The sequence below is a fragment of the Hyperolius riggenbachi genome, chromosome 10 (assembly GCF_040937935.1).
Source record: "Hyperolius riggenbachi isolate aHypRig1 chromosome 10, aHypRig1.pri, whole genome shotgun sequence".
Lineage (NCBI taxonomy): Eukaryota > Metazoa > Chordata > Amphibia > Anura > Hyperoliidae > Hyperolius > Hyperolius riggenbachi.
Genome location: NC_090655.1, coordinates 288,535,457 through 288,552,086, shown reverse-complemented (window position 1 = coordinate 288,552,086; position 16,630 = coordinate 288,535,457). Strand labels below are relative to the sequence as shown.

The window sequence follows — 16,630 nt, the reverse complement described above, 5'->3', positions numbered from 1 at the left end:
ATACAATAAATAAAACAAATAATAAAAATTTAACTTAAAAGGTGAAACTAATATATGACTATTTACATGCAAAGTGAGATATTTCCAGCCTTTGTTATAATTGGCTTACAGCTTATGAAAGACCCAAAATCTAAATCTGAACTCATTAGAATATTGTGAAAAGGTTCCATATCCTCGGCTCAAAGTGTCAGAGTCTAATCAGCTAATTAAACCAAAACACCTGCAAAGGGTTCCTGTTTTTATATACTTTATTATCTTCACCTTTTAAACTGAATTACTGAAATAGACTTTTGCACAATATTCTAATTTTTCGAGTTTCACTTGAATCGACTTTCACCCAAAGTGAGGTGTTTATTTCTGTCTGGGTGCCTGTAGCTCTCCAGCTCGTAGAATGTGGCTACCAACAGCAGGGAGTGAGAGTTAAAGTGGACCCAAATTAAAAATACAAGATTTCAGAAATATAATCTATTTTCTAACTTATAATAAATAGCAGCCTTTTTTCAGCTGCAGGATGACAAATATAAAATATTTTACATTTATTGGAGAAACGCCTCCCTTCCTTTCATATTGCCGGGACAGAATCCGGCAGACTGGTGGAGGTGACAAAAAAAAACCAAACACAGGCTGCTACTAATGATGTCACAGAGTAGGTGATCTCAGCTTGTGTGAGATTTCGCATAGACAACGCCCCTGTGAGGGAGGATAGCTGATGACAAACACACCCATGATCTACCACCTCCTACTAAGCTCAGAAGTAATGGCTGCCGCCTGTATAACCCTAGTTATGAAAAGAGAAGGGTGAAAAGCATGCACTGAAATGCTCATAGGCTTAAAGCTCATAGGTTTATTTATCTTTGTATGTGTCAGAGTGGTGCAACTAAATATTTTGAATAAAAAAAAATGTTTGGTTTGGGTCCGCTTTAATCTCTGAGACGGAGATGCAGACAGAAATAAACAGGTTTATGATTACATCCCTGGGTAAGAGCAGAATCTGGTGTCAGGATTTTATCTCTGCTTTTGCAATAGATAGAGCTGTCCTGGTAGGAGCTGTTAGGTTTAGTTCACACTGGGCGCTTTGGTAGCGTTTTGCTGATCGCCAGCAATCAGCAAAAAGCTGTGTTCTCAGGGAAGCGATTTAGGAGCGATTGCGGTTTTTGATTCTATAACATTGAAATGCAATCGCTTCAAAATTGCTGCATGCACCATCAGCAAATCGCTAATCACTGGCGATCGCTACAGTGTGAACACTGCCATTGACTTGAATTAGCATTTTGCTGATCGCTAGTGATCAGCAAATCGCTGAAAAATCGGCCAGTGCGAACTAACCCTTATTTAATGTTATTGATACAAGACGCAAAGAGACATGTCCTCACTGAGCAGACAAACAACACACAACAGTCTCTGGCTCTCTGTAACAAATCTTTATTGAAGGAGCTCAGAACATTTTGACAGTGGAGGGGGAGGCTAACATTCCTACAGTACTCACTAAAATCTAGTCTTTACATATAAACAGCAGGTGGAAGAGTCACTATATCATCTTTGCTGTTCACTGTGTGAGATTTCTGACAAGAAAGAAGGCTGGATTTTTTAACAAAACATTTCCCACACTCAGGACAAGAATATATCTCTTCTCCTGCGTGAGATCTCTGATGCCTGTCAACACTTGTTTGCTGTGAATAGCATTTCCCACTCTCAGGACAAGAATATATCTCTTCTCCTGCGTGAGAACTCTGATGCCTGTCAACACTTGTTTGCTGTGAATAGCATTTCCCACTCTCAGGACAAGAATATATCTCTTCTCCTGCGTGAGATCTCTGATGCCTGCCAAGACTTGTTTGCTGTGAATAGCATTTCCCACTCTCAGGACAAGAATATATCTCTTCTCCTGCGTGAGATCTCTGATGCCTGCCAAGACTTGTTTGCTGTGAATAGCATTTCCCACTCTCAGGACAAGAATAGATCTCTTCTCCTGCGTAAGATCTCTGATGCCTGCCCAGACTTGTTTGCTGTGAATAGCATTTCCCACACTCAGGACAAGAATAGATCTCTTCTCCTGCGTGAGATCTCTGATGCCTGCCCAGACTTGTTTGCTGTGAATAGCATTTCCCACACTCAGGACAAGAATAGATCTCTTCTCCTGCGTGAGATCTCTGATGCCTGCCCAGACTTGTTTGCTGTGAATAGCATTTCCCACACTCAGGACAAGAATAGATCTCTTCTCCTGCGTGAGATCTCTGATGCCTGCCAAGACTTGTTTGCTGTGAATAGCATTTCCCCACTCTCAGGACAAGAATATATCTCTTCTCCTGCGTGAGAACTCTGATGCCTGCCAAGACTTGTTTCCTGTGAATAGCATTTCCCACACTCTGGACAAGAAAGCAGCCTCTTCCCAGTAGTGATGTGTGAACCATTCAAGATCGTTTGTTTGCGGCAGACGCACTGACTTTAAGGCGGCCACCCTAAACAAACGTTTGCAAAACACCTGCAAATAGCTCTTGAATGATGGCTTGCGATGTTCACCCATCACAACTCCCCAGTGTGAGTCTTCTGATGCCTAGCAAGATTCGATGTTTGAGTAAAGCATTTCCCACACTCAGCACAAGAATACGGCTTCTCTCCTCTATGAGATTGCTGATGCCTGGCTAGATGGGCATTACGTGCAAAGCATTTCCCACACTCAGAGCAGGAATATGGCTTTGCTCCTGCATGAGATCTATTATGCCTGGCAAGATACGAAGAGCTTGCAAAGCATTTCCCACACTCAGTACAGGAATATGGCCTCTCTCCTGTGTGAGATCTTTGATGCACAACAAGTTTCGATAGCAGTGTAAAACATTTCCCACACTCAGCACAGCAATGTGGTTTCTCCCCTGTGTGACATCTCTGATGAGTGGCAAGACTTGATGCTTGTGTAAAGCATTTCCCACACTCAGAACAGAAAAATGGCTGCTCTCCTGTGTGAGATCTCTGATGCCTAGTAAGATATCTTGTTCGTGAAAATGATTTCCCACACTCAGAACAGGAAAATGGTAAATCCCCTGAGTGACGTTTCTGATGCTGTACAAGATCAGATAGAACTGCATAACATTTCCCACACACAGCACAGCAATGAGGTTTCTCCATCATGTGACGTCTCTTATGATTGGCAAGATTGTACGATTGTGCAAAGCTTTTCCCACACTCAGCACAGAAATATGGCTTCTCTCCGGTGTGAGATCTCTGATGCCTGGCTAGATGTGCTGCTTGTGCAAAATGTTTCCCACAATCAGTGCAGGAATACGGCCGCTCTCCCGTGTGAGTTCTCTGATGCACAGCAAGATAGGATACCCTGGGGAAGCATTTCCCACACTCGGCACAGGAATACGGCCTTTCCCCCGAGTGAGTCATGATGTGCGAGTGAAGAAGTGATGGGGCTGGAAAGCATTTGCTACACACAGGACAGGAATGTTTTTTCTTCCCTTGGGCTCCAGTGTGAGGTCTCCGAGAGCTGGGGGGAGGGGCGGATCCTGGAGGAATATTTGGGGCAGAGGAGCTTCCTTCTGCAGAACATGGAGTGAGGCAATTCACTGTACCGTCAGGTAATATATAAAGACCGCTCTCCGAGGGCTTCCCGATGCCTGCAAATAGACAAACATCATCACTTCCTGATAGTTTCCTCTAACGAGTACAACACGTATTACCCTGATAGAGACATTCAGAGCTTGTGTCACCGTTACAGCTCAACTTAAAGTGGAGCTGAACACTTGCACAGGACAGAAGGAAACATACAGAAATGCACCCTGGATGTATTTAGAGAGTTTAGTCTGTTTAAGTTGTAATTTGATCTCTCCTCTGTGTCACATGACTGCCATGGCAGAGATGGCAGATAAGCTCATCTGAAAGCACAGGATGTTAACAATACATCTGCTTTCATGAATCAGGAAGTAGGAACTGCAGATTAATTTTAGGATGTGTATTGGCTGTAGCAAAGATTGTTTTTGTTTAAACGTTATTATGCTGTTGCTTATCTTTTAGAGCAGAGAGGAAGTCTGAGTTCAGGTCCACTTTAACACAGCTGTTTGTATTGAATCTAAAGCCAGCAGACATGTCACTCCCCCATCTACCCCCGTTGCCTACATCACTCCGCTCTCTGGCCAACAGCTGCTTACATCACTCCTCTCTCTGGCCAATAGCTGCTTACATCACTCCTCTCTCTGGCCAATAGCTGCTTACATCACTCCTCTCTCTGGCCAACAGGTGCTTACATCACTCCCCTCTCTGGCCAACAGGTGCTTACATCACTCCCCTCTCTGGCCAATAGCTGCTTACATCACTCCCCTCTCTGGCCAACAGGTGCTTACATCACTCCTCTCCCTGGCCAATAGCTGCTACATCACTCCCCTCTCTGGCCAATAGCTGCTTACATCACTCCCCTCTCTGGCCAACAGCCGCTTACATCACTCCTCTCCCTGGCCAACAGGTGCTTACATCACTCCCCTCTCTGGCCAATAGCTGCTTACATCACTCCCCTCTCTGGCCAACAGGTGCTTACATCACTCCCCTCTCTGGCCAATAGCTGCTTACATCACTCCCCTCTCTGGCCAATAGCTGCTTACATCACTCCTCTCTCTGGCCAATAGCTGCTTACATCACTCCCCTCTCTGGCCAATAGCTGCTTACATCACTCCCCTCTGGCCAATAACTGCTTACATCACTCCCCTCTCTGGCCAACAGGTGCTTACATCACTCCCCTCTCTGGCCAACAGGTGCTTACATCACTCCCCTCTCTGGCCAACAGGTGCTTACATCACTCCCCTCTCTGGCCAATAGCCGCTTACATCACTCCCCTCTCTGGCCAATAGCCGCTTACATCACTCCCCTCTCTGGCCAATAGCCGCTTACATCACTCCTCTCCCTGGCCAATAGCTGCTTACATCACTCCCCTCTCTGGCCAACAGCCGCTTACATCACTCCCCTCTCTGGCCAATAGCCGCTTACATCACTCCCCTCTCTGGCCAACAGGTGCTTACATCACTCCTCTCTCTGGCCAATAGATGCTCACATCACTCCCCTCTCTGGCCAATAGCTGCTTACATCACTCCCCTCTCTGGCCAATAGCTGCTTACATCACTACTCTCTCTGGCCAATAGATGCTCACATCACTCCCCTCTCTGGCCAATAGCTGCTTACATCACTCCCCTCTCTGGCCAATAGCCGCATACATCACTCCCCTCTCTGGCCAATAGCCGCATACATCACTCCCCTCTCTGGCCAACAGCCGCTTACATCACTCCCCTCTCTGGCCAACAGCCGCTAACATCACTCCTCTCCCTGGCCAACAGCCGCTTACATCACTCCTCTCCCTGGCCAACAGCCGCTTACATCACTCCTCTCTCTGGCCAACAGCCGCTTACATCACTCCCCTCTCTGGCCAACAGTCGCTTACATCACTCCCCTCTCTGGCCAACAGCCGCTTACATCACTCCTCTCCCTGGCCAACAGCCGCTTACATCACTCCTCTCTCTGGCCAACAGCCGCTTACATCACTCCTCTCCCTGGCCAACAGCCGCTTACATCACTCCTCTCCCTGGCCAACAGCCGCTTACATCACTCCCCTCTCTGGCCAACAGCCGCTTACATCACTCCTCTCCCTGGCCAACAGCCGCTAACATCACTCCCCTCTCTGGCCAACAGCCGCTTACATCACTCCTCTCCCTGGCCAACCTCCTCCTCCTCCTCCATTCAATAGAAAAAGTAGCATGAATAAGGATTTGTACTTTTTGAAAAGCATGCTCATATTCCATAGCTGGGATTTAAACCCAGGACACAGTGGGTAGTAGGTATCTGTCTTACCCTCTAGACCATGAACCACACTACATGCTAAAGGTGGCCTAGCATTGGGTGTTGAAGGACCTCGTCCCACCTCTACATGCTAAAGCTGGCGTAGCATGTACCATACTACCATTATGATCAATTCAATAGATATGCTATGGTATATAAGCATGCTTTTCAAAAAGTACAAATCCTTATTCATGCTACTTTTTCTATTGAATTGATCATAATGGTAGTATGGTTTATGCTAGGCCACCTTTAGCATGTAGTGTGTTTGATGGTCTAGAGGGTAAGACAGATACCAATCTCAGCCCAAATGTCCTAGCAAGTCCCCTTCTCTCCCTCTCCTCCCACCTACCCACCCTAACATGCCCCAATGAAGCGGCTGCACAATATAACCTTGCCCTCTCATCTGCTTTAGATCAAGCTGCCCCCTCAATCTTCCGCCCTATCAAGCCCCCCAACCCCCAACCCTGGCACAACACCCACACACGTAACCTCAGGAAAGAAACTCGAGCAGCCGAACAGAAATGGAGGAAATCACATCTCAATGCTGACTTCCTAGATTACAAGGCCAAACTGTTACTCTTCCACACTGCCCTCTCTGAGGCTAAACAAAGGTACTTTGCAGCACTGATTGTAACCCAAGCTTCCAACCCTCAACAGCTTTTTGCTACCTTCAATTCCCTCCTCAACCCCACTCCTCCCCCTCCCAGCTCCTCCCTCTCAGCCAATGACCTTGCCAACCACTTCACCACTAAAATTGCAACAATACGCAATGAAATTTCCCTCCTCCATCCCTCCCTTACCAATGCGTCTCAGGTTGTCCCCTTGCCTTCCCTCCCTCCCAGCGGCTCCCTTGTCTCATCCACCCCTCGCCTCTTTTGCTCCTGCCACCATTGATGAAGTCAGCCTGCTGCTAGTGGCTTCCCCCCCCCCCACATCCTCTCCCTGTGATCCGGTACCCGCGAATACTCTTCGTCCCTACTTCCCTGACCTGGCCCCAGTCCTCACCTCCTTGTTCAATCTCTCCCTTTCCACAGGCATCTTCCCCAAAGCATTCAAACAGGCCACTGTGCTTCCCCTGCTGAAAAAACCCTCACTCGACCCATCCCTACCCTCAAATTACCGCCAAATCTCCCTCCTTCCCTATGCTTCTAAACTCCTCGAACGCCTAGTCCACCAGCGCATTACCCAATACATCAACACCAATACCCTACTTGACCCCCTACAGTCTGGATTCCGACCTGCGCACTCAACTGAAACAGCCCTCGCCAAGGTGGTCAACGACCTTACCCTTGCCAAGGCCAAAGGCAGTTATACCATCCTGCTCCTCCTTGACCTGCAGCATTTGACACTGTTGACCACTCCCTCCTCCTCCAATCACTACAGTCCATGGGCATCCATGGGCTTGCCTTGGCCTGGATCTCCTCCTACCTATCCAATCGCTCCTTCACCACTTCCTTCAATGGCTCCTCCTTAACTCCTGCCCCCCTTTCAGTTGGGGTCCCCCAGGGCTCTGTTCTAGGCCCCCTTCTTTTCTCCATATACACTTCCTCAATTGGCAAGCTTATCTCCTCCCTGGGCTTCAATTACCACCTTTATGCAGATGACTCTCAGATTTACCTCCATACCCCCGATCTCTCAGCCACCACCATAAACAAGGTCTCCTCGTGTCTCTCAGCAATTTCCTCCTGGATGTCAGCTAGGTTCCTAAAGCTTAAACTAGACAAAACTGAGCTCCTGATCTCTCCACCCCATGCTGCTGCACCCATCCCAGGTTTCCACCTCACAATCGACAACACAACCCCATTCTCCCTACCTCCCAGGCCCGCTGCCTGGGTGTCACCTTGGACTCTGACCTCTCCTTCATCCCACACATCCAAAACATCACAAGAGCCTGCAATTTCCACCTCCGTAATATCTCCAAGATCTGCCCATTCTTAACCCCGGACACGACCAAACTGCTCATCCATGCCCTCATCATCTCCCGCCTTGATTACTGTAACTCACTCCTTTCTGGCCTCCCCCTGAAACGCACTGCCCCCCTTCAATCAGTGATGAACGCGGCTGCAAGACTCATCCATTCTTCGCACCGCTCTGCATCCACATCTCCCCTTTGTGAATCCCTGCACTGGCTCCCTATCCGTCTCAGGATAAGTTTCAAGATTCTATGCCTGGCGTATAAATCTGTGCACAAAACATGCCCTACCTACATCTCGGAGCTTGTTCACAAGTATACACCAGGTCGCCCCCTCCGTTCCTCCAACGACCTTCGCCTCACCACCCCGCGCATTTCACACTCCCATGCCCGCCTGCAGGATTTCTCAAGAGCTGCCCCCACCCTCTGGAATGCCCTTCCACCACCCATCAGACTTGCTCCCTCTTTCAACACATTCAAGCAAGCCCTCAAAACCCACCTCTTTATGATGGCCTACCCACCTCCTACCACACAGCAACTCTCTAAGGAATATTTAACAGCCCCCCCTAGTGTTTCCACCCCTCCCTTTAGATTGTAAGCCTCTGGCAGGATCCTCCACTCCCTAGTGTAATCTACAGGATCATGTGCTCCTGTCCTATGACAGCCTGTACTTGTATTACTGGGCCTACCTAACCAGCCCATATTGCATGATCATGTATTTTGTACAATTTGTATGTATAACTTTGTTCTATGTGTATAACCCTATGTATGTCATCCTTGTATCATTGTATATATTGTTCAGCGCTGCGTAATATGTTGGCGCTTTATAAATACAATAAATAATAAGAATAATAATACCTACTACCCACTGCGTCCTGGGTTCAAATCCCAGCTATGGAATATGAGCATGCTTTTCAAAAAGTACAAATCCTTATTCATGCTACTTTTTCTATTGAATTGATCATAATGGTAGTATGGTTTATGCTAGGCCAGCTTTAGCATGTAGTGTGGTTCATGGTCTAGAGGGTAAGACAGATACCTACTACACACTGTGTCCTGGGTTCAAATCCCAGCTATGGTATATAAGCTGTTTTGAAAATTTGCAATTCCCTACTTGATGATATAAGAGGATGGAAGAAGAAGAAGAGAAGGAGGAGGAGGAGGAGGAGGAGAAGGAGGAGGAATTCCGTCGGAATTGTACAATTTCCGCGGAATTCCGTTTAAGAGGTATAGGAATTCCGTTCCGACCAACGGAATCGGAATTAGCCAATTCCGGCCGGAATCACGGAATTAATAATTCCGCGGAATTTTCCGACCATCCCTATCTGTGACCAATAGCTGCTTACATCACTCCCCTCCCTGGCCAATAGCTGCTTACATCACTCCCCTCCCTGGCCAATAGCTGCTTACATCACTCCTCTCTCTGGCCAATAGCTGTTTACATCACTCCCCTCTCTGGCCAATAGCCACTTACATCACTCCCCTCTCTGGCCAATAGCTGCTTACATCACTCCTCTCTCTGGCCAAAAGCTGCTTACATCACTCCTCTCTGTGGCCAATAACTGCTTACATCATTACTCTCTCTGGCCAACAGCTGCTTACATCACTCCTCTCTCTGGCCAATAGCTGCTTACATCACTCCTTTCTCTGGCCAATAGCTGCTTACATCACTCCTCTCTCTGGCCAATAGCTGCTTACATCACTCCTCTCTCTGGCCAATAGCTGCTTACATCACTCCCCTCTCAGGCCAATAGCTGCTTACATCACTCCTCTCTCTGGCCAATAGCTGCTTACATCACTCCTCTCTCTGGCCAATAGCTGCTTACATCACTCCTCTCTCTGGCCAACAGGTGTTTACATCACTCCTCTCTGGCCAATAGCTTCTTACATTACTCCCCTCTCTGGCCAATAGCTGCTTATATCACTCCTCTCTCTGGCCATCAGCTGCTTACATCACTCCCCTCTCTGGCTAATACCGCTTACATCACTCCCCTCTCTGGCAAATAGCTAATTACATCACTCCTCTCTCTGGCCAACAGCTGCTTACATCACTCCTCTCTCTGGCCAATAACTGCTTACATCACTTCCTTCTCTGGCCAATAGTTGCTTACATCACCCCTTTCTCTGGCCAATAGCTGCTTACATAACTCCCCTCCCCGGCCAATAGCCGCTTACATCACTCCCCTCTCCTGCCAACAGCTGCTTACATCACTCCTCTCTCTGGCCAATAGCTGCTTACATCACTACTCTCTGTGGCCAATAGCTGCTTACATCACTATTCTCCCTGGCCAATAGCTGCTTACATCACTCCCTTCTCTGGCCAATAGCTGCTTACATCACTCCTCTCCCTGGCCAATAGCTGCTTACATCACTCCTCTCCCTGGCCAATAGCTGCTTACATCACTCCTCTCTCTGGCCAATAGCTGCTTACATCACTGCCCTCTCTGACCAATAGCTGCTTACATCACTCCTCTCTCTGGCCAATAGCTGCTTACATCACTCCTCTCCCTGGCCAATAGCTGCTTACATCACTCCTCTCCCTGGCCAATAGCTGCTTACATCACTCCTCTCTCTGGCCAATAGCTGCTTACATCACTGCCCTCTCTGGCCAATAGCTGCTTACATCACTCCTCTCCCTGGCCAATAGCTGCTTACATCACTCCTCTCCCTGGCCAATAGCTGCTTACATCACTCCTCTCTCTGGCCAATAGCTGCTTACATCACTCCCCTCTCCTGCCAACAGCTGCTTACATCACTCCTCTCTCTGGCCAATAGCTGCATACATCACTCCTGTCCCTGGCCAATAGCTGCTTACATTACTCCTCTCTCTGGCCAATAGCTGCTTACATCACTCCTCTCTCTGGCCAATAGCTGCTTACATCACTCCCCTCTCTGGCCAATAGCTGCTACATCACTCCCCTCTCTGGCCAATAGCCGCTTACATCACTCCCCTCTCTGGCCAATAGCTGCTTATATCACTCCTCTCTCTGGCCATCAGCTGCTTACATCACTCCTCTCTCTGGCCAATACCGCTTACATCACTCCTCTCTCTGGCCAATAGCTGATTACATCACTGCCCTCTCTGGCCAACAGCTGCTACATCACTCCCCTGTCTGGCCAATAGCTGCTTACATCACTCCCCTCTCTGGCCAATAGCTGCTTACATCACTCCCCTCTCTGGCCAATACCGCTTACATCACTCCCCTCTCTGGCAAAAAGCTAATTACATCATTACTCTCTCTGGCCAATAGCTGATTACATCACTCCCCTCTCTGGCCAATAACTGCTTACATCACTTCCTTCTCTGGCCAATAGTTGCTTACATCACCCCTTTCTCTGGCCAATAGCTGCTTACATAACTCCCCTCCCCGGCCAATAGCCGCTTACATCACTCCCCTCTCCTGCCAACAGCTGCTTACATCACTCCTCTCTCTGGCCAATAGCTGCTTACATCACTCCTCTCTGTGGCCAATAGCTGCTTACATCACTACTCTCTCTGGCCAATAGCTGCTTACATCACTCCCCTCTCTGGCCAATAGCTGCTTACATCACTCCCCTCTCCTGCCAACAGCTGCTTACATCACTCCTCTCCCTGGCCAATAGCTGCTTACATCACTCCTCTTCCTAGCCAATAGCGGGACACTTAAGTTTGTGCCACCTCTCTCTGACCCTTCTGTCTCTGCCGCCTCTCTCTGACCCTTCTGTCTCTGCCGCCTCTCTTTGACCCCTCTGTCTCATCTGCCTCTCTCTGAACCTTCTGTCTCTGCCGCATTTGACTCTTCTGTCTCTGCCGCCTCTCTGACCCTTCTGTATCTGCCGCCTCACTTACCCTTCTGCCTCTTCCACCTCTCTCTGACCCTTCTGTCTCTGCTGCCTCTCTCTGAACCTTCTGTCTCTGCCGCCTCTCTCTGAACCTTCTGTCTCTGCCGCCTCTCTCTGACCCTTCTGTCTCTGCCACCTGTCTTTGATCCTTCTATCTCTGCCGCCTCTCTCTGACCGTTCTGCCTCCGCCGCCTCTCTCTGACTCTTCTGCCTCCGCCGCCTCTCTCTGACTATTCTGTCTCTGCCGCCTCTCTCTGAACCTTCTGTCTCTGCCGCCTCTCTCTGAACCTTCTGTCTCTGCCGCCTCTCTCTGACCCTTCTGTCTCTGCCACCTGTCTTTGATCCTTCTATCTCTGCCGCCTCTCTCTGACCGTTCTGCCTCCGCCGCCTCTCTCTGACTCTTCTGGCTCTGCCGTCTCTCTCTGACCCGTCTGTCTCTGCTGCCTCCCTCTGACCCTTCTGTCATAAATGAAATTGATAATCGTTTATGTCGTTGGTAGAGGCAACCCTCCATACTTTGTTCTGCCCTGTGGCCAGTGTGGGTATTCAGTCTGAGTGGAGTAATCCTCCTTGAGCCGTCTCTTTATATAATAATGTGATGACGCCTTTTCGACACCTTGTGTCTTCGTCAGGACAGGGCTTGCCTATATCCCTATATGGCGAGCGGCCCAGGTGGACACCCACATTATACATCAATGAATTTCAAGGTCTCGCACATGAACCCCAGTTGGAGGACACTACATCCCTTAGATTACCCTTGTGCACACTCCCCAATATACTGGTTTCCACTCACCTTGTCTCATCCAGTTACTTCCTGCTCAGTCCTATCTGTGCAGAGTACAAGGGCTAAAATAATAGGTAACATAGAATGAACTCATATCTGCAGATTGTTACTCACCTGTGCTGATGTCCCTAAGAGCTTCTTCTTCTTCAGTGCTAATGGGTTCAGCTTTCTCTACAGACAACAGATCATACGTCATATATGACTCATCCTCTTCTTCCTCTTTAATTGTCTTCATCGTGTAACCATGTACTGCAGACTGCTTATCACTCCTCACATGCGTCTCCTCTTCTTCCTCTTTACATGTCCTCCTCATGTCACCCTCCTGCATAGACTGCTGATCACTCCTCACATACGTCTCTTCTTCTTTCTGTCCAATTGTCCTCATCATGTCACCCTCCTCCACAAACAGCTGATGACTCCTTATAATTGTTGCTGGTTCTTCTGCAGTCTCAGCTTTCATATCAGACAAATCTTCTTCCTAAGTCAAAATTACAACAAATATATGCCAGCAGTAAATATCTGAGTCTACTCAGAAGAGTATATCATCATATAGTCTGTAGTCTCTGTCCCACCTACCTGATAACAGTAGGCATAACTGTGATTTAATCGACCACGATTCCGGGAATAAAGAGGACCTGTACATCTCTCTGGTTTGTTACTGGATCCCTCTGTAGAAAACACACACTGACTGAATACATTGTCTCTATGTGATTATCAGATGATGAGGGCTCTAGGGGGACAATCCTGGGAATAAAGAGGACCTGTACATCTCTCTGGTGGGTTTCTGTTACTGGATACATCTGTAGGAAACACACACACTGACTGAATACATTGTCTCTATGTGTGTATCAGATGATGGGGGATCTAGGTGGGCAATCCTGGGAATAAAGAGGACCTGTACATCTCTCTGGTGGGTTTCTGTTACTGGATACATCTGTAGGAAACACACACACTGACTGAATACATTGTCTCTATGTGATTATCAGATGATGGGGGATCTAGGGGGACAATCCTGGGAATAAAGAGGACCTGTACATCTCTCTGGTGGGTTTCTGTTACTGGATACATCTGTAGGAAACACACACACTGACTGAATACATTGTCTCTATGTGATTATCAGATAATGGGGGATCTAGGTGGACAATCCCAGGAATAAAGAGGACCTGTACATGTCTCTGGTGGGTTTCTGGTACTGGATACATCTGTAGGAAACACACACACTGACTGAATACATTGTCTCTATGTGATTATCAGATGATGGGGGATCTAGGTGGACAACCCCAGGAATAAAGAGGACCTGTACATCTCTCTGGTGGGTTTCTGTTACTGGATACATCTGTAGGAAACACACACACTGACTGAATACATTGTCTCTATGTGATTATCAGATGGTGGGGGATCTAGGTGGACAATCCTGGGAATAAAGAAGACCTGTACATCTCTCTGGTGGGTTTTTGTTACTGGAGACATCTGTAGGAAACACACACACTGACTGAATACATTGTCTCTATGTGATTATCAGATGATGGGGGATCTAGGTGGACAACCCCAGGAATAAAGAGGACCTGTACATCTCTCTGGTGGGTTTCTGTTACTGGATACATCTGCAGGAAACACACACACTGACTGAATACATTGTCTCTATGTGATTATCAGATGATGGGGGATCTAGGTGGACAATCCTGGGAATAAAGAGGACCTGTACATCTCTCTGGTGGGTTTCTGTTACTGGATACATCTGTAGGAAACACACACACACTGACTGAATACATTGTCTCTATGTGATTATCAGATGATGGGGGACCTAGGTGTACAATCCTGGGAATAAAGAGGACCTGTACATCTCTCTGGTGGGTTTCTGTTACTGGATAAATCTGTAAGAAGCACACACACTGACCCCAATACCTGTCCTCCCCTCCCCCACTATTTACTCCTCCCCACCCCAATACCTGTCCCCCTCCCCCACTATGTGTTCCTCCCACACCCCAATACCTGTCCTCCCCTCCCCCACCTCAATACCTGTCCTCCCCTCCCCCACTATGTGCTCCTCCCCCACCCCAATACCTGTCCTCCCCTCCCCCACTATGTGCTCCTCCCTCACCCCAATACCTGTCCTCCCCTCCCCCACTATGTGCTTCTCCCTCACCCCAATACCTGTCCTGTCCTCCCCTTCCCCACTATGTGCTCCTCCCCCACCCCAATACCTGTCCTCCCCTCCCCCACTATTTACTCCTCCCCACCCCAATACCTGTCCCCCTCCCCCACTATGTGCTCCTCCCACACCCCAATACCTGTCCTCCCCTCCCCCACTCCAATACCTGTCCTCCCCTCCCCCACTATGTGCTCCTCCCCCACCCCAATACCTGTCCTCCCCTCCCCCACTATGTGCTCCTCCCTCACCCCAATACCTGTCCTCCCCTCCCCCACTATGTGCTCCTCCCTCACCCCAATACCTGTCCTCCCCTCCCCCACTATGTGCTCCTCCCCCACCCCAATACCTGTCCTCCCCTCCCCCACTATGTGCTCCTCCCTCACCCCAATACCTGTCCTCCCCTCCCCCACTATGTGCTCCTCCCTCACCCCAATACCTGTCCTCCCCTTCCCCACTATGTGCTCCTCCCCCACCCCAATACCTGTCCTCCCCTCCCCCACTATGTGCTCCTCCCCTCCCCCACTATGTGCTCCTCCCTCACCCCAATACCTGTCCTCCCCTCCCCCACTATGTGCTCCTCCCTCACCCAATACCTGTCCTCCCCTCTCCCACTATGTGCTCCTCCCCTCCCTCACCCCAATACCTGTCCTCCCCTCCCCACTATGTGCTCCTCCCCCACCCCAATACCTGTCCTCCCCTCCCCCACTATGTGCTCCTCCCTCACCCCAATACCTGTCCTCCCCTCCCCCACTATGTGCTCCTCCCTCACCCCAATACCTGTCTTCCCCGCTCAGATAAAAATCTCCTCTCACCTCCGTTCTCGGCAATCCATTCCAAGCAAATCCCTGATTTACTTCCGGTCTTCTAATTACTTCCTCTCTGTGGCCCTCGGTTTTCTATTTCTGCGTTCCAGCTCCACAAGATGGTCGCCATCTTGTGGTCAGTCAGCTAACTGCAGTCCGTATTACAAATTATAGGAGGAGATAGCAGCCAGGGTATATCTGAGAGATAAAGGGGTGTGCTAAGATATGAGGTCGGGCCAATAGAATCTGGTCTAGGTAGTGAGCTCCTCTGAGGGCAGTTAATGTTATTTATTATTATTTAGTATTTATATTGCGCAGACATCTTCCATAACACTGTGCAGAGTATACTGTCTTGTCACTAACTCTCCCTCAAAGGAGCTCAAAATCTAGACAAGACAAGACAAATAACATTTATATCGCGCTTTTCTCCTGGCGGACTCAAAGCGCCAGAGCTGCAGCCACTAGGGCACGCTCTATAGGCAGTAGCAGTGTTAGGGAGACTTGCCTAAGGTCTCCTACTGAATAGGTGCTGGCTTACTGAACAGGCAGAGCCAAGATTCGAACCCTGGTCTCCTGTGTCAGAGGCAGAGCCCTTAACCATCCAGCCACCATCCAGCCAAAATCTAATCCCTACCAAAGTCAAAGTATGTATGTATTGTGTAGGTTTTTGGGATGTGGGAGGAAAATGGAGAGCCCGGAGGAAACCCGCACAGACATTTGGACAACATACAAACTCCTTGCAATTGTTGACCTGGCTGGTCAGTCAGTACTCTATTAAGTGCTGCAGAAGATGTCAGTGCTATATAATACATAATTATATGGTATAACATTAGAATATAACTATGGTAGTATTAGATTGTGAGTTCCTCTGAGGACAGTTAGTGACATGACTATGTACTCTGTAAAGAGCTTCAGAAGGTGTCAGTGCTTTATAAATACATAATAATAATATGGTAGGACATTAGACTATGACTATGGTAGGATTAGATTGTGACCTCCTCTGAGGACAGTCAGTGACATGACTATGTACTCTGTAATGTGCTGCAGGAGATGTCAGGGCTCAACCACTTCTTTTTGCCTTCTGTTCCTGAAAATCCACATGTCACTTCATCCTCCCACTGTCAGCAACACCATACACATTGCTCCCTCTCTGCTATCGTCTCCCCTTCTCTCTAGCCACGAACTATTCCTATTTCTGTGCTCACACTACCCCTCCTCTGCTCTCACTAAACCTAACTTGCATACACACAAGTCCCACCCCCACATCTCTCTGCTTTGCCTACTCCTCCTCCTGGCTTCTGGGGACATATCACCAAACCCAGGGCCCACTCCTAGAC

General features: G+C 48.5%; 2 protein-coding genes across 2 annotated transcripts; both read right to left on the bottom strand.

Moving 5' to 3' along the window:
• Positions 1-1,406: 1,406 nt before the first annotated feature.
• On the bottom strand, positions 1,407-15,363 carry LOC137536582 (oocyte zinc finger protein XlCOF22-like). The gene is made up of 4 exons (XM_068258831.1): positions 15,303-15,363; positions 12,915-13,006; positions 12,453-12,816; positions 1,407-3,617 (listed from the first exon to the last, which is right to left on the bottom strand). Exons 3-4 carry the CDS (start codon positions 12,796-12,798, stop codon positions 2,524-2,526), a joined length of 1,440 nt encoding a protein of 479 aa, XP_068114932.1. The 5' UTR covers positions 12,799-12,816; positions 12,915-13,006; positions 15,303-15,363; the 3' UTR covers positions 1,407-2,523.
• On the bottom strand, positions 1,500-2,411 carry LOC137537284 (zinc finger protein 501-like). Its single transcript, XM_068259363.1, has one exon. The coding sequence runs from the start codon at positions 2,409-2,411 to the stop codon at positions 1,500-1,502; it is 912 nt and encodes a 303-aa protein (XP_068115464.1).
• Positions 15,364-16,630: the final 1,267 nt, after the last annotated feature.

Excerpts from the sequence above, each read along its gene's own strand:
- LOC137537284 (XM_068259363.1), bottom strand. The coding sequence starts at position 2,411 with ATGGTTCACACATCACTACTGGGAAGAGGCTGCTTTCTTGTCCAGAGT.
- LOC137536582 (XM_068258831.1), bottom strand. The coding sequence starts at position 12,798 with ATGAAAGCTGAGACTGCAGAAGAACCAGCAACAATTATAAGGAGTCAT. Across the intron at positions 3,618-12,452 it reads TCTTAGGGACATCAGCACAG|GCATCGGGAAGCCCTCGGAG; the intron begins GTGAGTAACAAT and ends GTCTATTTGCAG.